Raw genomic sequence first — 27,477 nt, forward strand, 5'->3', positions numbered from 1 at the left:
TAAGAAATTTGACGATTTTTGAAATGCTTCATTATAATGATATAACTAAAGGTTCTTTACTTTTACTTCATATTTACATTTCTGTCATCAAACAGTAAACGAGGGTTTCTTAAAAAAAAACAGATTAAAAGGCGAGTATTCATTCATGATACAATATTATATTTTTATTTGATGGTGATTGACATGAAAAAATACAAAAATGTAAAAGATTCTTCTGTAGTATTCAATCGGAAAAATTATTTTCAATCAAACGTTTATGGCGATGTCATCATTCAGATAGATGCGTTTTCATATTCTGGCAGTTTCTCACTTGAGGTCAACACAGCACTTTTCAGTGAACACATAGTGACTTCAGAAATATAGTCACGAACAGTATTTTTTACAGAAGAATCTTATCATTGTTACACAAGGGGCCGTATTCATAAAGCATCTTAAGTATGAGTATAAGAAATTGATTATTTACTTAAGTATTACTTAGGTAAGAAATCTATTTTACTTAAGTATATTTGTTATTCATAAAACATCTTAATAAGTAATTCTTGGCTTTTATTGTGGACGAAAACATTAAAAAAACAACATTATTTTCAGACAGATACAACATGCACAATTATGTTTAAAGTGCTTTTATCTGAAAAACAACACTTTAATTGTACTCGCGATGCCATTTTGTTTTCTGATTTAAGTCATTTCTTAAGATTAAGCTGTTTTATGAATAGGACTTAAGTTTTTTACTTAGATTTAAGCTGAAATCACCACAAACTTAAGTAAAATCTTCAACTTAAGTCAAAACTTATACTTAAGATGCTTTATGAATACGGCCCCAGATTTATATATCTCTAAGATTTTATTAACTACCACAACAGCGGTCATTTAGTGCCGCGTGGCACTGTGAGCATGCTCGCCTATTTGAACTCAGTATTGTTATATTTTCTGGTTCTTTGGAATCATTGAAAACATTAGACATCCGTGTGCTCAGATCTACCGGTAGGGAGGGGTGTTGTTCATTTGATTACCTCTCATGAACGGGTTCAGTCAAACAGAGTATGCTGTTATGTTTCTAAGATGAGGTCTAGGCTTCAAGAGGATCTTTTCACAGATCTTACTTATAACAACACATGTTCTATTGAGTACTATAAACTATATGACTTTCAGTCCAAGTGTTAAATGGTTATTATACGAGTTTTTCTGATTTGGGTTTGGCACCGTTTGCAAACATTATTTCAGTTACGCAACGGCCTTAATACTTCTTAGCTCATCTGTTTTACTATTGTTAAAGCGGAAGTGATGGCGTAACGTATTTCTCCGTGAAACTCCGAATGAATCCCGGATCCAGCGCAAGGAGACACTAGTCAAAACACAAATAAATGGAACATTAGCAAAATATCAAGATAACTGTTATTTGTCGAATGTTCCCGGTATATCTTCTTGTTTTGAAAAAAATTTAATCAAATTGAACATGGTAGACGAAAATCTAATATAAACATACAGAACTACCAAACTGAAAAGTTTAAGATTAAAAGAGGAGGCTATGATAAAGCCGAAATGAAAACTAAAGTTACCAAATTTGAAATTAATACTTTCCGAGACATGTTCAAATGTAAAATGTATTGAGATGAGTAATACAATGTATGCTGCTGCTTTGCTGCTACACGGAATAAATGTTTTCGAAGAAAAAAGTGTTAGGATGTCACAAGATGTCATTGAAATTTAACAGTTCTCTTACTGTTTACAGCATAGACGTGTTAAAATACATAAATTTAATTTTTTAATTAGATTAATATTATTTAGACAAGAAAACTTTCTAACTATATGTTATGCTCAAGAAAATTATCTTAATATATATGTTTGATATTTTCCATTTTTGATCATATCTATTTAAGGTTCTACTACATTGTGGGAAGATACTTGTACAGTACATCATATAATACAGGGAGTACAAATTTAATCTTCCGTTCAGTACACACCGATGCATTTAACCTTTTTGTCTATCAAGTATGAATTTATGTTTTAATAAAATAGTGACTGTATTAAATCATTGCATTCAAATTGTAAACTGTTTTAGTAGAGAAAACGTCATGTAAAAGAATTGTTCATTAAGCCTTAATGGGATTTTACGTGAAATCGCGAAGGACGTGCTATATCCTGTTTTCTATAACAGACTATAATTTGGAAGGTGGTTACAATGTCGATGGTATGCCTACATAACTTTATCATATAGAAGATACAAGAAAGTGCTGTAGCATAAGTTTTACATAACAATTTGGTAGGTTTAATTAGTAAATACTCGCCTAATTCTAAAATAACATATGCATGCATTTTATAACAGCTACTAGAATTGTCGCAAAATTTAAATAATTCCCACTTTATCATTTCTATATAGTAGGACCATTTGCTTCTAAATTCAAAAAGAAATTTGATTGAATGCTTTGTAAATAATTTATTTTCTAAGTTTTGAAATCTTAATCCGTCGACGAATTGTCAAATACTGCTGTTTCAACGTTCTAATTGACCCATGTAATATTTCGGAATAAATTGCACACAACGACCATTCCAAGAGAGATATCGTCACAAGAAATAAGTAAACGTAAAAATGAGTAGTTTCTACAAAATGTAACACAATACCAAATTATATGTAATAAATTATATACAGTGCAACCTCTGTAGAGCAACACCCTTTGGGAGACAGTAGTGACATTTTAGTTTTTTAACTGACTGGGACCACAGATGCTATATTTTCTCTCTTTATAAGTTAACTGAATCTTGAGTATACATTGAATATATAGAGATAGTTTGCATTAAATTCAGAACAGTTCACTTTCCCATACGTGAGATCGGCTAGGATACAAGTTCGCATTATAAATTATATAGTAGAGAGAATTTATACGAACTAAATTACCACCACAATATACCAGACCATTCATGTAATTGTAATAAATGTAATAATTTATTATTAAACTAATAGGTAAATCAATTTAGACGACTGACGCACATATTTCGCCATACATTTACGACTTTGCTCATTCTACCAAGGTGTATAGTTTAATATTGGGTAATCAAAATTCAAACACTTCTAAGTGGCCTTCATCTCATATCAAACTCAGTTCAAAACTCAGTTTACTGTTAAAGATTGATAACAGATACTTTCCTATTCTATTACTCACATTTAAACATTAACAGTTTTTGTTGTGTTATCGCTCTTAGAAAATGGCATGGGTGTGCAATCTATTTTGAAATGTTACAATTGTATACGAATACCTTAACGCAGCTGTATTTAAACTATACCCTGCTAAATTTCTAAAATCGACTGATCCATCATTCAATTTGGACAGCACCACTTGTTCATAAAAGGGGTGTTCACTGAAAACTTACTGACTGAACAGCGAACAGTGCAGACCATGCGCAGGCTTATCTTGGTCTACACTGGTCGCAAAGACAGAATCGCTAGTCGCCAGAAGACTAAAGGTTGACATATTTTCAGAATTACTTAGTTTGGATTCATCCTACAAACACAGGAGGTCATTATGTAAATTCATATGACATCGACTCCAGAAAGAGCCTTAGGCAATTTCTTATGGACGGGATCCTTGGAACCACCTCTGTTGATATTGTAGAGATGGAAGTTTTAGACAAACGTCTTCAGTCAACAAATATAACAAGTAAGCAGGAAAATATAATTTATTTACATATTTCAAGGAATTTAAAACATGATTTTAACTACTTGACGGCAATGTTTGGTGTATACGATCTTTCACTAAAGTATTTTACCATTAGATATAAACTTGAAATGTAGAACTTTTCTCGTCAAATGCATTTAGTGTTTCTAAATGTATGAACAAGCTGTGTTTGTGCAGTTGCAATCTCAATTATGTGTACTAACAGTTAATTATTTGTTAAGAAAGTAAGGTATTTTTTACCAGATCATCCTGTGATCAGTTATTCATTCATTCATTCATTCAAGTGTGTACCATTTCATCATATCATAAAATACTGTTTATATATACACAGACACAAATATGATTATTTTTACACCTACAGATTTTGTGTAGTATTATACTATTTATTTGAACGGTCAAAATATGTTTCTGGCTTTCATGTTAATCTTACATAGGCGTAAACAGAATGTAATGAAAGCCGGGAACATGTTTTGACAGGTCTAATAAATAGTACAATAATCAATCATTTCTTTTCATAAAGTGATGATATCATCAATTTGATAGGTTTAATGAGTAAATATTTGACAAATTCTAAAATAACATACGCATATATTTTATAACAGCCACCAGAATTGTCGCAAACTTAGAATAATTACCACTTTATCATTACTATATAGTAGGACCATTTGCTTTTAAAATCTTTTAAAATTTGAGTGGAAGAAATCTTCAATTCAAATATCAGCCTATTTGAAAGAAAAAATATCAATTGTTATTCAATCTTTTGTTTGTTAAGAAAGTAAATACAATTTGACTCAAATGCTAAATGATCTAAAAGTTAGACAAGTAAAAAGTGATAATTTGGGCAATCTAGATAATACTTTCAAAGGTAGATAACGGTTTCATTTTACTTCGAATAGGATGTTCTGATATGTATCAGATATTTTGTCTGAATGAAAGTAGTTTTCTTATCAAACACAAGACAGAAAAAAAAAATTGACATAAGTTCAAGAATACAAACTTTTTTCTACATTAAGGTCCATGTGCATACGAAGATGGTGGGTGCTCTCAAATATGCATAACACATTACACCAATGATGAAATGACACCCGTTTGCGAATGCCGTCTAGGATATATCCTTGATAATGATAATGTTACCTGTAATTCAAGTAAGTATGAGTTTAAGAGTAAGACGTTTTACTGATACCTGTTTGCGAATGCTGCCTAGGATATACTATTAAAAAGAGAGTCAGACCTGCAATTCAAGTAAGTGTTGTATTGTATGAAGCTATGTACCTCCTAGATTTTGTCAACGATGAAATAACTCCTGTTAGAGAATGACGCTTACGATATGTCATTAATGCAGAAACTTGTACTTATAATTCCAGTAAGAATAAAGTAATAATTGCCATGTAATGTTGCAGTCATTGTAATTTGTATTTGTCTGTTGACAATTTTAGTTAAAGTAGTATGGGATGATTGTAGTAGTTTTCGTGTATTTCGTGTTGACATTTACTAATGACAATTTCATTGCATCAGATGCTATGTAACAGTACAAAAGTTAGATCAAATGGCATAGTAATTGTAAAATTTCTCTTAAACACAATTCAGTTGCACTTCGGCGAGTGCTGCATATTTTTGGTTTAGATAAATGCTTCTGGCATCGAACCGGTTATGTTTTCGCTTATACTTGCGTAAGTTGGCGTTAAGAAATTATATTCGCTGCAGCCTTTGAAATGTGTATATCTCTTTATCATACTCTGGAAGTTTATTGACCTATCCCTAAAATGTATTTTCAGTCTCAAAACAGATAAGACAAAACTAACAAAGAGTTTTAACTACAAAAATATTTTGTTCAACAAAAAAATAACATGTCTTACCAGTCATCAGTGTAATATTCAGTATAACATGCATTTAGACACTCCCCAAGGGAAGTGGCGTCTTAACACAAATAGTCTCTTTATACAATATAATTTGTTCTTAACACTAAAAAGATTCTAAAAATGTGGTCTGTCAATGAAGGTGGTCTTTTAGTAGACGTTGTCTTTCAAGCAAGTTTGACTCTATTTAGAACAAGGGTTATAGTGAGGTGTAATCTCCGGTACCCTAAAGAATTACAACATTTTATACACTATTCCCTAGGTTATAGAACCTGTGTGACACGTTTTCCCGAAGTATTCCCGAAGTAGGTAATACTGTAAAAATACAGTTAACATTAGGGCACATAGAATTATTCTAAGCTGAAAGCTTTGTGGTATACATTTACTGCAAACTTTGTTTCTTCCGTAGCTATTATAGACGATAACTTTCTGCTTGTGGCTGATTGGACAAATAATGAGTTACTTCAAATAAGCCTGGAAAATGGTAACATCAGTGCCGTGCCAAACTTGAATAAATATCGTGATGAGTATAGAGGTGTCTTCATTGATGTTGGTACAAAGAAAATAATATGGTCAGAATATTTTAGAAACTACATATACACCGCCAATTTGGATGGAACAAACCAGCGGGGAATAAGTGGTGGTATAGTTTATGCAAAATCTTGCTCTTTTGTTTTACTTAATCGTATTTAAAAGAATACTGTTATGAAGATTTCTTGTTTATTTTTTGTTTGTTTGGGTTCAACGGAGGTTTTCAACAGCCATACATACGTTATTTATAAAAACTATGAAGTAATATAGTCATAAATATCATACACATTCCATCGTTCTTCAAATACTATGGTAATATTATAGAAAGATATATCTTTAATTATAGAATATTTTTGTCAACCTCGTGGATTAGAAAACGCGTTGCGGTGTAGCAATTTTTCATGTGAGACAGTCATCCAGCTGGTTCGGTGGTCCAGCCCGGGTTCCAGCCCGTGCCTGTTATATGATCAGGTTTTAATAGGTGTCTTCCACCAACGTCAGTATAAAAAAAACAATATAACAAATAGGAATGCCGCATCCATAGAGACAGCATGCCAAAACGTACACCACTCTCTCATCCAGCACCAGCCTAAATGCGCGATGGCACTCTGGAACTCCAGAAAGGTTACACATCAGACAGAAAGCGTAAGCTTACATAATCAATACTGCACGACATTTCAAAGGCAACAATAAGAGACTAAGGTTTTATTGTTAATACTACAAACAAAGTCAGAGTATTTGATCTCCGAGAAATGGTCGTGGTCCTATTTGTTCAGCTCAGATCATTACTTTGAAAATTTCGAAATCCACCTTCTTATATAGCATACTGGTATACGAACATCTGCACTTAGTCGTATTTAGTAGTCACATTCTTAAAAGAAATGCTCTTACATGAGAAATTACATGCAGTCGTATTTTGCATTCCCATTCTCGTAGAATATACTCGAATAATTATGAGGAACTGCGCTTAGTTGGTATTAAGCATTCACCTTCTTACAAGTAATGATCGTATATAAGTAAATGCAATTATTCAAATTTACAATCATAAACCAATTCAGATTTATGTACTACACAAGCTATAAATATGTGGGCCGTGCAGACATGGATGGGAAATATAGCGTTGAGCTAATCAAGGGAAACCATGTTGCAGAAGCAGAAGGTCTAGCAATCGACTTTATTAGTGAGTTACCACCCTTAATTTTGTCCATTTGTGTGATTTGAAGGTACAACCTAATACCTAGTGACTGTATTGATGTGTATCATTGTCTCTGGTAGTAAAAACCCTGTGTAATTATGTAATGAGTAGTTTGCATGTATACCGTACTTTTTGACTGCCCACAATTTATGTCTGTCACCTTTGGAAGTGGTTTTACGTTGCATATCTAAAAGTATTGCCGTAATTTAGTACATTCAGTTATGATTTGGATATACTCTTATTAGTAAATTAACACATTTAGATTTTCTGAGATAAATCATATTTTCCAACAAAGCAAAAGTTTTAAATTTGAACCATTACAGCCTGATGAAAATTATCAAAAGCAAATTCTTAGGGAGAGTGAAGATAAACTTCGTGTTTGTCTGTGAATCGGACATGCAGTATAACAGTCTTTAATTATAGATGACCATCTATACTGGTCTGATTCAAAGTACGATACAATACAGCGTTGTGATCTTGATGGAGAAGACTGTGTTACTATAGTGAACATGACGGGAACATATCTATTCGAGGAAATCAAAGACCTTGTCACAGATGGAAAATATTTGTATTATTCCGCACTTAGAAAAGAGTACGTGATGTAATGAATATTCACTTTGTGTCTTAGCTTCCTTCTTTCTTATATGCTTCTTGAAATGGGTACTATTCATAACAACAAAGTGAAACAAAAATCCTTTTATATTGAACATTTCATCTGAATAATTGATGCCGGTTTACTTTAGTAGAAAATATCAGAATAATTTAGTTCAGAATTTTCTTAACAGTAAATACAAACAACATGTAATGATACATTCCAAACATTTACAAATTGATTATAAAACGTTTACATTGAGTTTTATACCTTTATATATTTAAGTCATGTCGTTCGTGTGGAGTTGAAACCACCGTACACCAGGACTGTAGTAGGACAGAATCCGGGCCTAGGAAATCTTTATACGATCGCATTATACAGCAGCACAAACAAAAATGTACAACCAGGTATAATTAGTAAAAGCGTTTTTAAAAATGTTTTACGTACAATTTCAAAAAGGACATTAAAGTCAAACACAGAATTTCTAGTCATTAGAAAATAATGTGTACTTTTCTTAATTTTTAATGTACATGATGGGATACGGATAATATTTTATACGCCCGAAGGGACGTGTTATGTTACACCCCCGTTGTCCGTCTGTCCGTCGGTCCGTTCGTTCGTTAGTAATTTCGTGTCCGCTCTGTAACTCTTGAAACCCTCGAAGGATTTCAAAGAAACTTGTCACAAATGTTCACCACACCAAGACGACGTACAGAGCGTATGTATTTTGATGTCTTGCTTCAAGGTCAAGGTCATACTTCGGGATCAAAATTCATATCAGTTTGTTTCGTGTCAGCTCTGTAACTCTTGAACTGCTTGAAGGATTTCAAGGAAACTTGGCACAAATGTTCACAACACCGAGTCGACTGGCACAGCGCATGTTTCGGATGACTCACTTCAAGGTCAAGGTCAAACTTAGCGGTCAAATCTCATATATGACTTTGCTTTGTATATATTGCTCGGCATTGCAGTACTTATGTTTTTATTTGGCAGATCCCTTTTTGATCACTTACAATAAAAATATATGAATTACTTCCTTTTATGTTGCTATAAATACAAAAAATGTAGCTTATTTTGAAACCTTTTTATTATTGGCCGTTGGGAAAAACCGGGACCACATTTCTGTGGCACAGCATGGCTGGTACTTCCCATTTTAGGTGTTTTTTTACATACCTGTACCTGGTAAGGATTATTTTGTGGAGTTAGAACTTTTTTTGGAATTTCTTCTATTTGTTGTTCCTGTCCTTTTGGCTTCAACAGTCAAGTTCTTGTTCCCATCCTCTGATGTAACACTTCGGGCGTATATTGCCTCGCTTGGCCAAGCTCTTGTTTATTTTCTTTCGAAGATGTTACGCCAACTTAAAGACTGAAGACTAAAAGATAGCGTAATTCCGAATTACATTTTTGTAAATAATATATTAGATTCTAATTAATTTATTTAGAATTTCCAGTCATCAGATAAAAGTGTATACTTCTTTTTTTTTTAATGTGCATGATGGTTATAACTATACGAATAATATTTTCTTTTCCAAGAAGTCACGGCAACTTAATCTTTAGCCTGCTGTCGGCAAGTGATTTTGCCTTTGCGACCATTGCAGACCAAGATCTGCAGGCTGATCATGGTCTGCACTGTTCGCTATTCAGTCAGTAAAGTCAGTGAAATCCCTTATAAGTGGTACTACCCAAATTGAATGATGGGCCGGTCCATTTTAGAAATAAAACAGGGTAAAGATTCAAGCCTAAGACTTAGAGGTAACGTAACACCGAATTACATGTTTGTTTTCAATAAAACATTAGTCTGTAATAAATTTATTAGCATATTGACTGTCATGATGACCGGTACATTCTTGCCAGCTTTCTAACGGTACGTGACAAGATGACAATTGTTCTTTTCTAAATGGATAAAATCCCTGAAAATCCATTTTCTGTCTTCGGGTGGCACAATATAAAACCTGATAAAACACAGGAAGATACGTATTGTCTTATTGCAGTCAGTAATGCATGTAAAGCTCGCAATGGTCGTGGAGACTGTAGTACAATATGTTTGCCGACTCATATTGGTAGATCATGTGCATGTGAACCATGGATTGCGCTTAAAGCCGACGGTCGAACTTGCTCCAACGGTATGTAAGCTCTAAAATGATAGCTATTTTTCAAAATTCATCAGGCTGATTTAAGAGTACTTATATTGCGTTTTTATCGAAAACCCTTAATTTTTGTGTTTGTTTGTTTTGGGTTAAACGTCGCTTTCCAACAGGTTTTAGTTATGTAACGGCGGGCAGTTATCCGAACTAGTGTTATCCTGGAATTCAATGCCAGTAAAAACTTGGTTTCTGCAAGTAACTACCAACTTCCCCATATGAATCCACGGTGGTGGGTAAATGATGTCAGACATAATATCTTTTATCAAAACGTCACGAAGAGCATATACCTCGCTCGGGTCTCGAACTCACGACCCCGCGGTCTGCAGATCTGCGCTCCCCCTATTGAGCTAGCGGACTATAATATGCTTTTTGAGTGTGCTATATTGTATTAAAATATGTGTGCAACTTTTGAGTATTTATAAATTCATTAGCTTGCTTACTTATAATGTGTACAAGGTATACATTTTACAAGCTCCATTTTTTACATAAGAAATGTTGTACGGGCGGCTTGATTCTTTGAATGTTGCCTGTCGTTTGAACTGTTACCTAGGTAATCGTATGTTTACTTTAAATCAATCTTCGTTTCAGTTTACCAGTGTACAGATCTTATTCAGCAGACAGTATTACTAAGTGGGGGCAAAAAAGTTGAGGTTGATGTTACGTTCCGCAGATCTTGTCTACGATACCTTCACAGCAAATGCAGATATAGGTGTTCAGCCAATTTCGTGCCAATTTTTGACACCGTTTTAACATGCACGTATGTGGGATGGGATCTGGAGTCAGAAACGCTCTGTAAAGGTATAGAAATTAACTATGCTTTGATGCATTATGTATCTTTAAAAGATCTCGTATTTTTTCTTACTCCAGGTTAGAGAGTATAAGCCTCTCATGTAAGGGTCACACTATTTGTCACTTCCTTTAACCTGTTGCTTCAGAATTAAGATGTCCAACTGTTATTGACAACGGCCAGCTTGATTCAAATTGTACACGAGAAGTGGGCCGGACATGTGATTACCAGTGTAATAAGGGGTTTACAAAGACTTCGGAAATTGTCGTTTGTACCAATAACGGAACGTATCATATTCCGGAAAGTGAATTCTGTGCAGGTATTTATTATATCTGATATGTTTCCAATCCTTAGTATCTTGTTTGAGGTATAGTTGGAGCATAAAATGCGTAGAGTGTAAAGAAATCTGCTTTTTCCGTTCAAATCGTCTTTAAAAGCATTTGAAATTTGTGCATACTGTATTTAAGAACACAACCATGTAAGCAGAAAATATATTTTGTCGCATATTCTATGAAAACATCAATCATCTTCATTTTATATTTCTTGTACGAAATATTGTTAGAATTGATTACACGCACAGAAGGCACTCGATATGCAAGATTAAATTAAACAATATTTGTCTGACGCTTTTATGTAACACCTTTTACTTAGGTTCGTTGTGTTTTAGTTCCCGTAATGGGGTGCGAAAACGTATTATCATATGCTCATTAAGTATTCCACGTCTAAAAGTAATGCCCCCGCCAGCACAAGCCTTTACATTCAAGCTGTGAAAGTCAAACATGCATACGGAAAATACAATATGATATTACGAAATATCATTACAGATCCGTTTTCATATGTGAAAGAATTTCTAACACTTAACGACCTTTGTTTATTTTTTATAACACTTAATTTCAAGACAGTCATCAAATTGGAATCAGAGTTATCCACTGAAACTTTTTTATACCTTGTTGCATGTGAAAACCTTACGAATATAATGTACGCTTTATTTAAGTCAGTGTTTAGGATATATAGAAATAGAACTTTTGTAAGTTCACTAAAGTTAAATGATGAAGCTAAATTATTGGTAAGTAAGTAAAATACTGTCAACCCCTGTTAAGACCCTACACAAATGTAGCTCCCACCAGCAAAAAGCGTTTACTGTGAAAGTCAAACATGCATACGGAAAATACAATATGATATTACGAACTATCATTACAGATCCGTTTCCATATGTGAAAGAATTTCTAACACTTAACGGCATTTTTTTTATTATTTATAAAACTGAATTCCAAGTTAGTCATCAAATTGGAAAAAGAGTTATCCTTTGATTCTTTGATTTTTTTGCAGTGGTAAAATGTCCGTCAACAATACCTAATGGAGAAATTACTGGAACATGTAACCAAACAAATGGAGAAACATGCGAGTTCAAATGTAATTGTGGTTTTAAAGCAGTCAGCTCCCTTCTTAAAATAACGTGTAATAGCACCGGACAATGGGATGCAGCAGACAACGTCTGCCTTGGTAAACATTATTGTACTTAATCCTTTCTGTACCTTATTGCATGTGAAAACCTTACGTTTATTTTAGTCAATTTTTAGGATGTATAGAAACAGAACTTTTGTAAATTCACAACAGTAAAATGATGAAGCTAGATTATTGGTAAGCTAGTCAAAGACAGTGAGCCTCTAGTGCGAACAGTAAAAAAAAAACATCAGCTTAAGACAGTCAGTGAGCGTTTTGCGTGATTATAGCTGCCAGTTATGACCCTACACAAATTTAGAGGTTTGTTATATTGAATAGTGTAAAGACACTCTTTCTTATCAGATGGATTGTTTTAATTGTATGAAGACGATAATTTATATTCAGAGATCAAATGTCCAGGTACTATTAACAATGGAAAACTAAGTCGAGACTGCCAAAGAAAAATTGGTGACAAATGCAATTATGAATGCAATGACGGTTTCGTTATGACGAGGGAAAAAGTTGTCTGCACAGAAAATGGAACATACGATGTACCAGAAAATGGTGTTTGCACGCGTACGTTTAACGTTATATTCAAACATTTGAAAAATGTATAACTAGTTTCATTAATGTATTTTTTGTTTGACAAAGCCTTATTGAGATTGGATACTAGTAATGAATTCTAGCATAGAACTATTAATTTGAAATAGTCGAATGCTTTTTTCTTCCTAGGTAAGAAATCATTTTATTTGATGTGAATATTTATATTTCATACATGTTGAAACAACATACTTAAAAGGATTTATAAAAACATGATTATAGCAATAAAACCATTTAATTGCTTTCCAGCATATAAATGTAGTGATACAATTGAAAATGGTAAACTGGATAAGGGCTGTGCAAGAACTCTTGGTGAAACGTGCACGTACAGGTGTAACAAATACTTTTCTCCAACATTCAGTGACAGACAAACTACCTGTCAAGCTGACAGATGGAATCCAGATTCCTCCGCTCTTTGTAAAGGTATCTAGACTTGTTTTCACATATTAATTAAAAATGGCACCAGTACTATATCTGTTTGTCAAATTACAATTACACAGACAGTGCCCTACATCTCCTCTGACGTACCTAACACTGGACAGTATTCTTAGAATTTCCAATAAAACAAATGATAGACCAGTTTTTTTTTCAGCTGTATTGCTTAACTTGGATCAAATTATACAGTGTTATAGATGTATACTGTGCCTATATGTGAATTAAAAGTTACCAGTAGAAGGTCATCTCATGTCCGCGCTACTTTCGAATCTTTCATTAATTTACCGTTTATTTCGAGTTAAAATAATGGTATTCCTTTGCTATATTCGCATTATTCTCTATATACTCAGCAAAAGCATCTAATAACTTGTCGGCGTGTAGAACACCGGTAAGAAAATCACATCTGTATTTAGTCTCATTACTTATATCATTGTCAATTATGGAAACAATGGGTTGATAATGATAAAGAATAAACAGTATTATGGAGCTGTTGACCAGATTTGTGTTTTTGTGAGCCACTAGTATATATATATCTATAATACCAATTTAAAGCAGTATCCCTGTGTCTTTCAGAATCTGTGTGTGAAAATAATTCGCTGGCAAATGGAAATATCACAGGAAAATGCTTGGGTAAACTTGGTGACACGTGCACGTTTCGATGTAACCAAGGTTTTGTCAACACAACAAATGTAGCCGTTTGTTTAGATGATCGTGTATGGCATCCAAAGGATCTATGCGCCGGTATATAAAAAAGTCTGGGTTTATATAATTATGGTTTATTTTCTTAAAGTCTCAGTACCAGCTAGTAGTTTGCGGCCGATTGCTTTATTTCATTGTGGTTAAATATTATCTTTGCAAGTATATGTTAAAAGTTTTTCTTTTATTATCTAAGGCTTTAACAGATCTTTCATGGTGTGTGTTTAAGAATTCTACAGTTATAAGTTTTGACGTTTTCCTGCTGCCATTGTAAGACTTGATTTAACTCATTTTGCATTTTAACATTTTGTGAGTATTTACATAGCCACTTAAAAACAAGAAAGGTATATCAATACTGCCATTGTTTTTGTTTTTCAGCATTTAAATGTAGTGATACAATTGAAAATGGTAAACTGGATGAGGACTGTGCAAGGACGCTAGGTGAAACGTGCACCTACAGGTGTAACACATACCTATCTCCAACATTCAGTGACAGGCGAACTACCTGTCAAGCTGACGGATGGAATCCAGATTCCTCCGTTCTTTGTAAAGGTATCTGGACTTCTTCTTCTTCTTCTTGTACGCGACTACACTGTCAGACCAGTAGCCTTGATGAAACTTCTGGTTTGCCGTAGATCCTCAATGCTTCCATACAGTTTCTGGTGGATTGAGGTATCTATCGGCCAAGTCGCAGCTCGCTCCTGTTCACTTATGTTCTTATGTGCACAAATAAAGTAACAAAATATGATTGATATGCAATATGTTTGATCAAGCAAATTTGTAAAATGGTCTTATTTAGATATAAGCTATACATTATCTTAAAGGTTGCCAGAAATGTTTGAAAAGTTTTTTTCAATTTCATGCAGACAGTAGTGACAGTTCGGTTCAATGTTACATGTACTTATTGACAACGGAATACCTTATCAAAATCATTTTGTCTATAAACTCGAAAGTAAAAATCATATTGAAATACTTAAGGTATCCGATCCATAAATAAGCTAGTTGTATTTAACAGTGCTTTTAAAATATATCAAATATTGATGCCTGGTAAAATCCCATAATTTTGGTATCATTTGAAAGTGTTTTGTCTACTGCAAAAGAAAATATAAATTACATTACAAAAATATAATGTAACATTTATTTTACCTTATAATTTTCAGTAATATTTAAACAGAAATCCAGTTGTTATAGTGTAAGAATTATTATTTCGTTGTCAAAATATTGTAGGGATTCATATATATTATTTATGGGCATCTTATGTACTACTTCCTGTTTAGCAGACACATCTATTTTAAACGATACCAAAAAGACATGGGTGATAAGGCACCAAAATGTTACCTTTTTGTAGATCTGACACCTTTAAGTCCTTTAATCACCCTAAGTGTTCGTCAGAATGAAATATAGTATGAGGCATTGTCTTATATTTAGAAAGAATAAAAGTGTAGAATAATTTTGTCCAGCATCTTATAAACAGAAAAAAAAGAAGAAAACTTAAAGAAGTGACAATATGACTTTAAGCTTCAAAATCAAAGATAGGACTAAATTTTCAAATACATTAATACATCTTTGAACATAATTACGAGAAGTGTACTTTGAAATCTAATATATAATGGAAATAATTATTCAAACTAGCAATATCTTCTATACTTCGCCATTTATTTCACCTTCCTGATGCAAATTGGTTACGCTTTTGAACAAATATATGTTTGACGTAACGAAACGTTCATGCACGTTGAAAACTAATATATTTAAATTTTAAATCATTTCATGCATCTTAAAATTTACAATACCTCTTTGCAATCTTATCTTAAGACGTGTCGGATCCAAATAATTTAACTTTTTACAGTTTGTTTTCCATGATGACAAGACTTAAATGTCTGCAGTACTACATGTAATTGTCAGGATTTCTAAATCGGGAATTCTTAACTTTTTGTTAACCAGCCGAAAAACGTATGATGTTCTATTTACATCACTGGTTATCATATAGTCGAAGGCCGGTAACTCGAGTAGGCACGGGTTTAGGAAAATCTGAAAATCTCGTAAGTTATCAAAATACAAATGCCAGATATTTTATACGCATAAAACATATGTACATATAAATATAAGAGTTTTCGAGGAATCAAGTTTTGGAAAATTGCTCAAGAAAAGAGGCACAATAAACATTCTGCTTTAGTTCACCGTTGCAAGCCTGACAGTTTATATTAAGATCTAGATATCTTATCAGATTAGTTTTATTCCTTTTGTTTTTGTTTAAAGATACATGATGCTTAGTCTGAAATGTTTAGGCACATGCATTTTAAAAAGTAAGATCCGTTTTAACCCATCATAATTAATGTTAACAGATTTATTTATATGAATAAAATTTCAAAGAACATTTACATAAATCAGTTTGATTTTGCAATATTTATTCGCGGATGTAGCGGTTATTTGAAAAACAACTACAATGACACTGTACTATATGGATAGACGCTTGTAATATAATGCATTACATAAAAACTTTTTTTAAGACTGATTATCTTCTGAATATATATGAATAAAATTTCAAAGAACATTTACATAAATCAATTTGATTTTGCAATATTTATTCGCGGATGTAGCGGTTATTTGAAAAACAACTACAATGACACTGTACTATATGGATAGACGCTTGTAATATAATGCATTACATAAAAACTTTTTTTAAGACTGATTATCTTCTGAATATCTGTCGTTTTCTCCTGTAATTAAATATTAGCTCTAAATCTATATGTACTATTTGTTAACAAATTACGGTCATACGCAACGGGCTGTGCACTCATACACAATACTTTATGGATCGAAGCTGAACTCCAGATGGCATTTCTTGTAAAATCTGTCAAGTCCCTAAACTGCACTTTGACCGAGTTATCTAACTAAATTAAACCATTAACATACACGGGTAGATCTAACACAAAGCTGATTTCGATATTTATTTTACTCAATGACAGTGATTACGGCTACGAATTAAAATGCACCCGTTTAATTAGGGGGACAAGGGCCTTGTATTATTAGTCACGTTTCTATGAATGTAATGTAGCATTCCCAAAACAAAATCGTAAGCAGTGTCCCATTTAATTTGAAGATAGTATGTCATGTAACAAACACTATTCTTTTTAAACAAAATAACTCAAAATTGAATAAGGAGTAAACAGTAACAATTCAAGTAAAATTTTGTCAACCTACAATAACGCAGACCTCGATTAACAACTACCCAGAGAAACTGAAACTTGGACGGTATTTTTAGAGTTTCCAAAAACAATAGAGAATCCAGCAATACTTTGGGACCAGCTGTTGTGCAGGTGTATTGTCACTAACATCAAAACATGATTCATTTCTTACATATGTAGGTAGCAAAGGCCAAACTTCGATGTGTTAAACTTATTTGTATCCTTGGCACTTTGAGGACTTTTAAAGATGTATCGTTTCTATTTCGAGTAAACATGCTGTGTCTTGTTTTCTATATTCATATAACTTGTTGTATATTAAGCAAAATAGTACTAAGCTTGTCAGCTTGTAGCAATGTGACAAGAAAACGAACAAAGATATTTAGTTTTATTTCTTTATGCTTTTATTATAAAACATTGGAAATCATTGTATTATATTAATAACTATACATTGAATGAAATAAAGAATCTTACGGAATTTTCTCCATTATCTGCTTAAAATATATCTGGTGAGTGTAATACTCGTTTGGAAACTTCTAAAGTATCCATATTGTCTTTCAGAATCTATATGTGCGAATAGTTCCCTGGCTAATGGAAATATCGTAGAAAAATGCTCAAGTAAAGTTGGTACCACGTGCAAGTTTCAATGTGAGCCAGGTTTTGTAAATACAACAGATGTAGCCGTTTGTTTAGATGACATATGGCATCCGAGGGACGCATGTACAGGTACTCGTATATCAAAAATACCAGATCACTTGTGTTTTTCTTATGTCTAAGTACGACCTAGTAATATATTCTTTGGGGCGGATAAATGTCTTTATGGGGTTGTCTGTTGGACTTCAGTGTTTGTATTTCTACTCTTGCCATACATGAAGTGCTTCATTAGTGGCTGCGATCGTGGGCTGCTGCGTTTCCTGTTTGACTTCTTTCCTTGTTTTTGCACTCCGTCTTTTTTGACTGTGTGTGGTTCACTGCTGCGTTTCCGTATCTTACTACTATTTCCCTGCATGAAAGGTTGTGTTGGTTGTTGCGTTCAGTTATTTTGACTTTCTTTATTGGACTTCTGTGCCTGGTTGTTTGCTATTTCCCGACATGAAGTGCTGTCGTGATGCTTTGTTTCATTTCTTGATTGTTTCTTTTCCTGTTGACTATTTGTGGTTATTTATTATTCTCTGTTCTTAAATGATGTGCTGTATTGCCGACTAAATGTCATGTCGACTTCTGTGTTTGTTTTCTTTTGCACCTTCCCTACATGAAGTGCTGTATTGTTGACTGCGTTGCCTGACTATGCCTTTTCCTATTTGACTACTGTGCTTGTGTCTTCAATGATTTCCTACATTCAGGTATTATAGTTAATTTTACAAGTTGACAAGTGAATAGATTCAGGTCATGCCTTCATCAATGGCTAATTTGTTTTCTTGTAAGTTTTATACACCTGAATATATAATTCATTCTGCAGAAATATAGTTTGGCTTATAACCTTCGCTACTTGAACTAGCTAATATTAAAAAATGCTACAATATTTTAAGAAATCAAGTAAACGTTGAGGACTGAATCTTCTAAATTTCAGTTTTATTTTATAACTGTTTTTTGTTTTTATACAAATTATGTATAATTTTCATCATAGAAACAGTAAAACCATATTTTTGGCTCCACCTTTAAAACTCAGAATTAGTACCTTTATCGAACTCAGGACAAAATGCATGATCCATGTTAAGTTGCTTTTAAGGTTTAACTTTATTTAGGATGTTGACTGTCCAGATCGTAGTTGATAGAACAGGTTATGGTAAAAACACAGTCCATTAAATAAAGCAATTATCGAATGTTAAAAATGACATACTTTCTTATGGATGGTCTTTTGCATATGTTTAAACAGATAACATGCGTATATAAAAGCATCAGTAATTACTATCACTATAAAACACATTTCTATTGCCTGACTACGCTCAACAGAGCTTTCCAACTTATTTTCTAAATGCTCTAACTGTATATCTACAGCGATTTTCATTATTAAATTCTGCTTGGAACTCAATTAAACACTAAGAGCCTTTCATGTTCATTCTTAGGAAAATGTCATTTAAGCACATATAATAATAAATATTGCATAATTTATATCCATGTACAAAATAACATTATGATGATAGAATTTTGTTCTTGAGTAGCTTACAAGTGCAGCGATCAAATTGAAAATGGAGCATTAGAAGATGGATGCACAAGGACGATCGGTTCTTCGTGTCAGTTCAGCTGTAACAGATATTTTAAGCCAAGCATCGCAACGAAGCTGATTACCTGCCAGGCTACTGGATGGAATCCGGTTACAACTGAACTTTGCAAAGGTAAATTTCAGTTTAGTAAAATTAGTTGTAAAACAAGTCAAACAAGCAAATTCGATGAATTGGTATCCCCCGCCGAAAGGGTTTGTGGTGAGTAATGGCAAAAAAAGTATATCCGGCAAAAAGTTAAGGATGTTACTAAGAAGCAACTAATTTCATTTAATTTTGTCAAAATCAATTTAATAGAAAATGAATATCTTAAGTGTACATGATAAATGTATGTTATGTTGATCCTGACTAATGAAATTATTTTGAATGGAATATGTTTACTGTAAAAAAATAGCTTTAAAAATTAAATGGAGTTGAGTTATACGAAATGAGAGCTTGAAGTGTAAGTAGAACGAAACAATGTCTTTGAGTAGTTTGGCACCAAGTGTTGCTGTTTAACATATACATTTGAACTTAAAAGAACATATGTCCTTAAGAGAGCACAGTCAAGTAAGATATCTTGAACATGGCTGGTGGCGGGGTTGAGGTGGATGTTGAAGGTTTGAACATTTAAAAAAGAAGTGATGGAAAAACAAATTTGAGGGAGGGGGTGTGTGTGAGGGGGGTGAGGGGGGGGGGGGGGGTTAACGGTACAACTTTGCATGTTGATAAATATTCACATGTTTATAATAAATGTTCATGGAAAAAAATGAAAGAAGTTTAATGAAATTCTACCAATTAGTTAGAGCCCGCTCGCTTAGCTCAGTAGGGAGAGCGTCGGTCTAAAAATCGCGGGGTCGCGAGTTCGATCCTCGGGCGGGGCTTATTTTCTCCGTGACGCTTTGATAAAAGACATTGTGTATGAAATCTTTCGTCCTCCACCTCTGATAATTCATGTGGGGAAGTTGGCAGTTACTTGCGGAGAACAGGTTTGTACTGGTACAGAATCCAGGAACGCTGGTTAGGTTAACTGCCCGCCGTTACATGACTGAAATACTGTTGAAACACTGCGTTAAAACACAAAACAAACAAACAAAACCAATTGGTTGGTTTGTTATGTACAAACTCTGAAATTAATAAAATCCGGACGAAATTATGTCTGCTTAACCATATAATGGTTATCTTAATTTCAATTTAAGTTTTATAGTTCTAGGTCAAATACATCACAAGTTATGAAACAGAAATTGCCATATTTATAGTACCCTTTATAGTTAACACAAGAAACTTCTAAGGGCCATAACTCTGGTGTTACTACGACAATCTGACTGAAACTGGACGGGCCGCATAACCTGATAGTGGTGAACAGGTATATGAAGTTTTATTTAAATATTTCCATCCACTTCTTAGATATGGCTCCGGAGGGACGGACGGAAAGACGGATGGACGGACAACGCCAAAACTATATTCCTCCGACTTCGTCGGGGGATAACAAATCGCTGTTAAAGTAACTTATGTCAAATTTCGGCATCTACAAAATATATATTGACGCAGACTTTTAAGTTTTTATCATATCATATGCTGTGGAAATTTGAGATAATTTCGCAATAAGAGGTATGATTTCAGCATATTTGTATATAAAACATCTTTATAACATACATTTAACGGGCAAATTGAAAAGAGACTCAGCTTTGATAATAAACAATGAGACATGATGGAAACAAAAAATATAAGACGGACCCTTTCTATAACATATATTTAGGACTGCTTGTTGTCAGAAAACGCAAATATTTTCTTCCAGATGGTAGCAATTTTAAAATAATTGTTATAAAATGTGGTATCCTTTTTACCCCTTTATCATTTTGAGGCAATGTATCCGTAATAATAAGCGATAATGTACATCTGATTCAATGTTTTCCGCAAGTGTCAGATACAACAAAATTTAGAAGAAGGATAGTTACGAAATTATGTAATTCGACGGAATTTGCCGATTTCTTTTATCGGGTCCGATAACTTAAATTTTGCCCTTGTGGCAATATGTCATTCTACAGAATCAGTATGTGAGGACAAATCTCTAAGAAATGGGATAACAATGGGACAATGCACAAGTAAAATTGGCGAGACGTGTATGGTACAGTGTGATAAAGGTTACGTAAATACAACCGACAAAGTCGTTTGCCAGGATGACAGTACATGGCATCCTTCTGACTCGTGTACAGGTACGTTAAATTACATTATTTACATGTTTTAACAATAAAAAATCTTAATTTTAAGCCAAAAAAGAGAAACATTTAGAATTTATAATTTAGGTCCTTATTGTGTAAAATCAATCTGAATATGTCTTTGATGTTTATATGGTGCTTATATTCTATCCATTACTATCATGAGTAAAATGTTAAGAAATAACTTTGCACGATTTACTTGTAGCAACACATGTATCAGGCAACAAATGTTTGCACAATTTTCGTGTAGTTGCTATGTAGTTTAAAAGTGTAAACATTACGAATGAAAAGCACACTGTAAATTGATATTATCTATTCTGTTTTTCAGCATTAACATGTAGTGATGAAATTGAAAATGGTCGTTTGGATCCAGGATGTGCAAGAACAGTTGGTACATCTTGCAAATACAGGTGTAATGAATATTATACTCCAAGTGTAAAAGACTTGGAAATTAAATGCCAGGCCGATGGATGGAGTCCTGTTTCAACTGATCTCTGCAGAAGTAAGCATCTATCTGCATAAATCTGTTACTTCTTCTGTTCATATATATATTTCATAATATTTTAACTTTTTTTCATGCTTTACTTAATTTCTATTTTCTCATTCCTGCTATGGATCTTAGCCAAATTCAGTTACTGTCGGATGTCTTCTTATGTTTTGATGATAAAAGGGTCTTACAGTTCTAAATACATAACATAAATATATATATTTAGAAATTATTTACCGAGTATGAATACAGGTTATTAAAGATCATGCAATGCAATGTGTTCTAGAAATTGTAACAGAACCTTTGATTGTACAGTCTTACAACATAACTTGTAAACACTATCTATTATACCAATTGCTTCAAGTACAATATTTCAAAAGACTTGAAATTATTGTTTGTAAATCAAAATGAATCTTTCAAATAAAGAAACGATAACTGAACTAAAAATTGACTTACTTCTCTTTAACTTCATCAGTTATTTAAATAAATATCGACGTCTCTGTAGAATGAATAGCGTATTATCAATAATCATGTAAAACGCAAAGGTAAATGTAATGTAAACTGTATTTGTTATCAGGTAAAACGTAAAACTATCATCTCTTATTATAAGTGATGACAAGGGTCTAAATACAGTTTCACACCCGTTAAATTATTTCATTCATTATTTTTGCTGAGAAGGAACATTTATCATCCGTCCAAAAGTTCATACTGTCAACTATTGTCTCGGAGTTACGCGCTTTTAAGCCAATAGCATTTGTTCGATCATTTTAATTTCAGACATTCATCTTCTTTCGCAACTGATTTTACACTTATTTTACTTACACTTATTGACTAGACATAGCTTATATTACTTTTAGGAACTCAAGTCCTGTTTTAAACTTACGACCCATCTACTGATTTATTGTCTCTTTTTAAATGCAGATTAAGAATCAAGGTAAGATGTGTCTTTTAGTTTAGGAAATGTATCTTATAAACGCATGTTTTCTTGTTGCACAAATTACAGTGAACTAGAAACAAAATGAGTTTTTTTTTATATTTTCAGTCGAAAATATAGATGCGCATACGCGTAGGATATTTTGACAGTTTGGATACCTAATTTTAGTACAACTCTTTACATACCTTTTTCCTGAATAATTTCGTCGGTTTCGATGTATCCCCTGGCAGTTTTATTTATTTTCCCAATTATAAATGCATTCAATAGTCGTTGAAATCGGGGTACATAGCACTTTTATTCAGTATATGAGCTATTTCCACAAGCTGTTTTGTATTTTGTGCTCTGCCTGTGAAAAAGGTTACTGTTTGTTTAGTATAATGATATAACAAACGCTTCTATGGTGATATGTTTTGTAGTTTCTGTATGTGAGGACAGTTTCCTCTCCAATGGAAACATAATAGGAACTTGTTCTAAAGCAATTGGTGACGTTTGTGAGTTCCAGTGCGACAACGGTTATGCAAATACAACTAACTTTGTTGTCTGCAAAAGCGACAAAATGTGGCATCCTAGGGAGTCTTGTAAGGGTATGTAAAATGGAATAGGTTCGTTCTTTATCATCTACATACTTGTTTTATAAAGTCAGTTTTGTTTTCTGAATTTGTATAATACGTATGCCTGTGATGATAAATCAGACACCGTCCTTTATTTATCTTATATATACATAACAGTTTACTTGCGGAGAGCAGGTTTGTACTAGTACAGAATCCAGGAACACTGGTTAAGTTAACTTCCAGCCGTTACATGACTGAAATACGGGTTGAAAAACGGCGCGTTAACCCTCCCCAACCCCCTCCCCAAGAAAATCCTGTTTACGTTTTAAAAGAAGATATGACATTTTACGCTTAAGCTGTAGCAATAATCAACGCGGACACCTGCCTGATATGTGTGGTGATAACCCCATACGTATATAGATATAAAAGTTTAGTCTATTAAGTATTTATGATACCTTTATCACAGATTTCTGCTTTACTGCATATGTAAAGACCATATTTATGATGGATTATTTCATGGGAAATAATTCACACTATGTACCCGGATAATCTTGACTCTATTCAGCGACCCTGACTCAGTGCCAACATGGCGGATGTAAAGCCGATACAACTTTGTGTTCTGTGTAATTTCGATGTATAAAGGAATGTTTCGGTTGTTATATCTATCTCCATTGATCAAGTGTATATTTATTTCAAAATGTATCATGTTAAATATATCAACCCTTGTGTTTTCAGGTGGAATACCGACGAACAAGACCAACTTTTCAATGAAATTTTACAAAAAATATCTTAAAAAATACTTATATGATTTTGATGTCTCTACTATTTTGTTGTTTGAAAGCAAAAATACACTGCTTTATAGGTCCGTTTACACGATGTTGTTAACCCACTAGATGTTGACAAAATACATGTTCAAATGTACTGACAGCTAGAAAAGGGATAAAAACCTAACTTCAAGTTGATAAAAACCGAACTCATTTTACATGAGGAATGGATAAAAACCGAATTTACACGAACTCGTGGGAAGGATAAACACCTAAGTGACATGTACATGGTCTGATTATTGTACTTTATAAGCGGTATTGTCTTCAAATTTTGTCATTAATTTTACAAGATTTTACATATATATGTATGCCCACTACAGTCAAATATTTTTTCATTATTCTAATATTATGCAAATAGCAATGTTTGCAAAAATCTGGATAAATCTCCGAAAATAATTCAATATAAAAGTCAAAATTATTATATAAATATATAAGAAATTATTAAATACCACAGATGTTCGAAGTTCTTAACCGCCAACCCTCTCTCCCTCCATCTCCCTCTCACATACACTGTTTCAGAAGAATTGCCTTTGTTTCAATTTTTGTAAATCTTATAGTGTAAGAGATTTTATAGAGGTACCAATGGAATATTTTGATATTGTTTAAATGGGATTAGATTTATGATTAATTATCAAATATGATATTTTTCAGACGGTAAGTAGGAAAGAATAGTGTGTGTATGGGGTGGGGGTGGGGGGTTGATGTATGGACTGACAGGGCAGGGGTGTGGAAATCAGTACATTTTTCACTTGTCCACGGACACTTAAAAATCCACTTGTACATAGTCAAATTTCACTCACTCGGATTTCTAATATTAAACCTTCATGAAACTGCAAATAGACTGGAGAGTTCTTTATTTAGGATATTGAAAAGAAAAGCATAACACAGTAACTGTGGTGAAAAATAAGCTGTTAAAATATTTGTCTTTTAAAGTTTTATAAATGTCTGAAATCGTGTAAGCAGGGTTCGGGATCTTTTGATGCCATGCCCGAAACACTGTCCACGCAATGCCAGATGAATTTAGAGAAAGACTCTTAAAACGTTCCGACTTGTTTTAGTCATACTTGCGATCTCTGTGTGCTTTTGATTTTCATTTGGCTGACTACTGACTCCCATATTTCCTTTGACAGTGACTTATTGTCTCAGCAGTTGGAATTCTACTAACAAACTTGTTGAAATACTTTTTCAAGTTGTTTACGTTTCTGATTTTTTTATCATAGTCACCGAGTTACAGTGTGTGCGAGACCTAGCCAAAGAACCAATCAGATCATGGAAAGTGATGCTTAAAGACACAGATGTACATTTTTTTTCTAAAACTGCAGCAGTCGAGAGGCTCTCGGCAAGTACATCACGGATTTTATACATTAAATTATCTTTATCACCTCCATCCATTTGAAGCAACACACAATCTAAATGATATTTTTTTTGTTTTCGCACTTTTTACCTGAAAAAGTCTGCTTGTTCGCGGACACACAGAATGAAAAATGCACGTGTCCGCCGGCAAAAAATCACGAGTTGGACAATTTAGACATAGGAATCCCACATCCCTGCTTGGGTGGTTGGGTCAAATAACTTCTAGCATCTATAGTTCATACATAAAGCACAGACGAACAGCTATGTTTTCGTTTGGTTAGGTATTTATCCATTCTAAGTTCGTATTTATCCAGCACTGTTTCCTATACCAGTCAGGAATTATCCGCAAATCTAAACCCACCTTATAATCAATACAGTTTTTAAGCTATAAAAATGATTTTCAAACTTTGATACTGTTAAACATTGTCAAAGAGATGTTTATTGAACTAATACAGTTGATAAGTAAGGTCTTATTGCAATTTCTGGTACTTTAAAACAGTTAGAAACACAAAACATGTTCATTTTGAAGACTTCTTTGAGTACATTTTAATGACTTCAAGCCACATAATGTGACTTGTCAATTGAAAAATTTAATTCACAAAACATGTTATCAATACAGGATGTTATGGCTATCAAAAATTTTACGCTAACATTTTATACTAACATAAAAATATGAAAAAAGACAAGGAAATTAACTACATACATCACTTTCTGTCAGCCATGTTGGCACTGAGTTAGGGTCGCTGAACAGAGTTAGGATTATCCGGGTAGGGTACATAGTGGGTAATTAAGTCAGTTCTTATTGTTTTCTCGTTTACATTTTAGTTGTGAAGTGTCCTACTACAGTTCCAGACGGAGAAATCACAGGAACCTGCGATTTTTCCATAGGAGCAAAATGCACCTTTAAATGTAATGCAGACTTTACTGCAAACGAACTTTATCAAAGTATCACATGTAACAACAGTGGACAGTGGAACGCTTCGGAAGAACTTTGTCTTGGTAATAAGTCTAAATGATGTCGAAACTTTACATATTTCGCACGCGTTTAACTCGCAAATTTGCTTAAATTTCAAATATCCGACTTGATTTAAACATATTTTATTGCTCCTTTTTGAACATGTACAATAATATATATGTATTTACATTTAATGATACTAAAAGTAGCAAAAGGGTTGAATCACGAGTTCTAACAACATCAGTAAACGGTTCTCCCCAAAAGTCATTTTGAGCATTACTGGCCATGAAAATTCGGTAATATGCGAAACAATAGTTTAACACGTGAAATACGATGTTTTAAATTAAACAATAAAAGCGCATGATGGTTCGAAGTAGTTGTATATTTCAGTATCAGAGTGCAAGGACAGTTCACTGTCTAATGGAAAGGTTACAGGAAACTGCAAGAAAATGGTTGGCGAGACTTGCTCTGTAACGTGTAATCAAGGTTATGTCAATACAACCTCAGTGGCTATCTGCAGAAATGATTACATGTGGCATCCGACGGAGTTATGTATACGTAAGTGCGTAGAAATTATATGTTGTCGAATATATTAATACGTATCAATACACATTTTGTCGGAAATTTAATGACCTGTTTTTATACCCCGCGATGCACTGACCTGAAGAGAGCATAACCTAAGTTACTAGGTCAAAGGCCTCACATTGATGTCAAAATGTTTGTCTTTATAAAATCCAGGCAATGTTTGAAACAGTGTCATCGCGGTTAAAACCTCTAAGTCAAATTATAGAAAATCAGTTTCCGCTTGTAATACCCGA

The 27,477-nt window shown here is 33.4% G+C and overlaps 2 protein-coding genes across 6 annotated transcripts in view; both read left to right on the forward strand.

Moving 5' to 3' along the window:
* Nucleotides 1–6,559, forward strand: part of LOC128557879 (low-density lipoprotein receptor-related protein 2-like) — a 31,198-nt gene extending 24,639 nt beyond the window's left edge. Inside the window, exons 13-16 of the mRNA XM_053546420.1 lie at nt 1,881–1,992; nt 3,479–3,656; nt 4,688–4,819; nt 5,940–6,559. Of these exons, the coding sequence (XP_053402395.1) occupies nt 1,881–1,992; nt 3,479–3,656; nt 4,688–4,819; nt 5,940–6,223 (706 nt within the window). The 3' untranslated portion in view covers nt 6,224–6,559. The remainder of the gene's footprint in view (nt 1–1,880; nt 1,993–3,478; nt 3,657–4,687; nt 4,820–5,939) is intronic.
* A 544-nt stretch (nt 6,560–7,103) lies between these two features.
* On the forward strand, nt 7,104–27,428 carry LOC128546242 (P-selectin-like). 5 transcript variants are annotated; one of them, XM_053546415.1, is made up of 18 exons: nt 7,104–7,241; nt 7,680–7,848; nt 8,134–8,255; nt 9,840–9,971; nt 10,581–10,790; nt 10,928–11,098; nt 12,109–12,282; nt 12,628–12,798; nt 13,072–13,245; nt 13,831–13,998; nt 14,332–14,505; nt 17,697–17,861; nt 19,298–19,471; nt 21,385–21,552; nt 21,884–22,057; nt 23,393–23,560; nt 26,530–26,703; nt 27,050–27,425. In XM_053546415.1, exons 1-18 carry the CDS (start codon nt 7,124–7,126, stop codon nt 27,253–27,255), a joined length of 3,012 nt encoding a protein of 1,003 aa, XP_053402390.1. In that variant the 5' UTR covers nt 7,104–7,123; the 3' UTR covers nt 27,256–27,425. The 5 variants fall into 5 exon arrangements, with proteins under 5 accessions (XP_053402390.1, XP_053402392.1, XP_053402391.1 ...); XM_053546417.1 differs by lacking the exon at nt 12,109–12,282 and having other exon boundaries at nt 27,050–27,427; XM_053546416.1 differs by lacking the exon at nt 9,840–9,971.
* Nucleotides 27,429–27,477: the final 49 nt, after the last annotated feature.

Source organism: Mercenaria mercenaria, chromosome 6 (genome assembly GCF_021730395.1).
Source record: "Mercenaria mercenaria strain notata chromosome 6, MADL_Memer_1, whole genome shotgun sequence".
Taxonomy (NCBI): Eukaryota; Metazoa; Mollusca; class Bivalvia; order Venerida; family Veneridae; genus Mercenaria; species Mercenaria mercenaria.

Coding starts and splice junctions, on each gene's coding strand:
- LOC128546242 (XM_053546415.1), top strand. CDS start 7,124: ATGTACTACACAAGCTATAAATATGTGGGCCGTGCAGACATGGATGGG. Junction 10,791..10,927: donor GTCAGAAACGCTCTGTAAAG/GTATAGAAATTA, acceptor CTGTTGCTTCAG/AATTAAGATGTCCAACTGTT. Junction 22,058..23,392: donor TTCAACTGATCTCTGCAGAA/GTAAGCATCTAT, acceptor TATGTTTTGTAG/TTTCTGTATGTGAGGACAGT.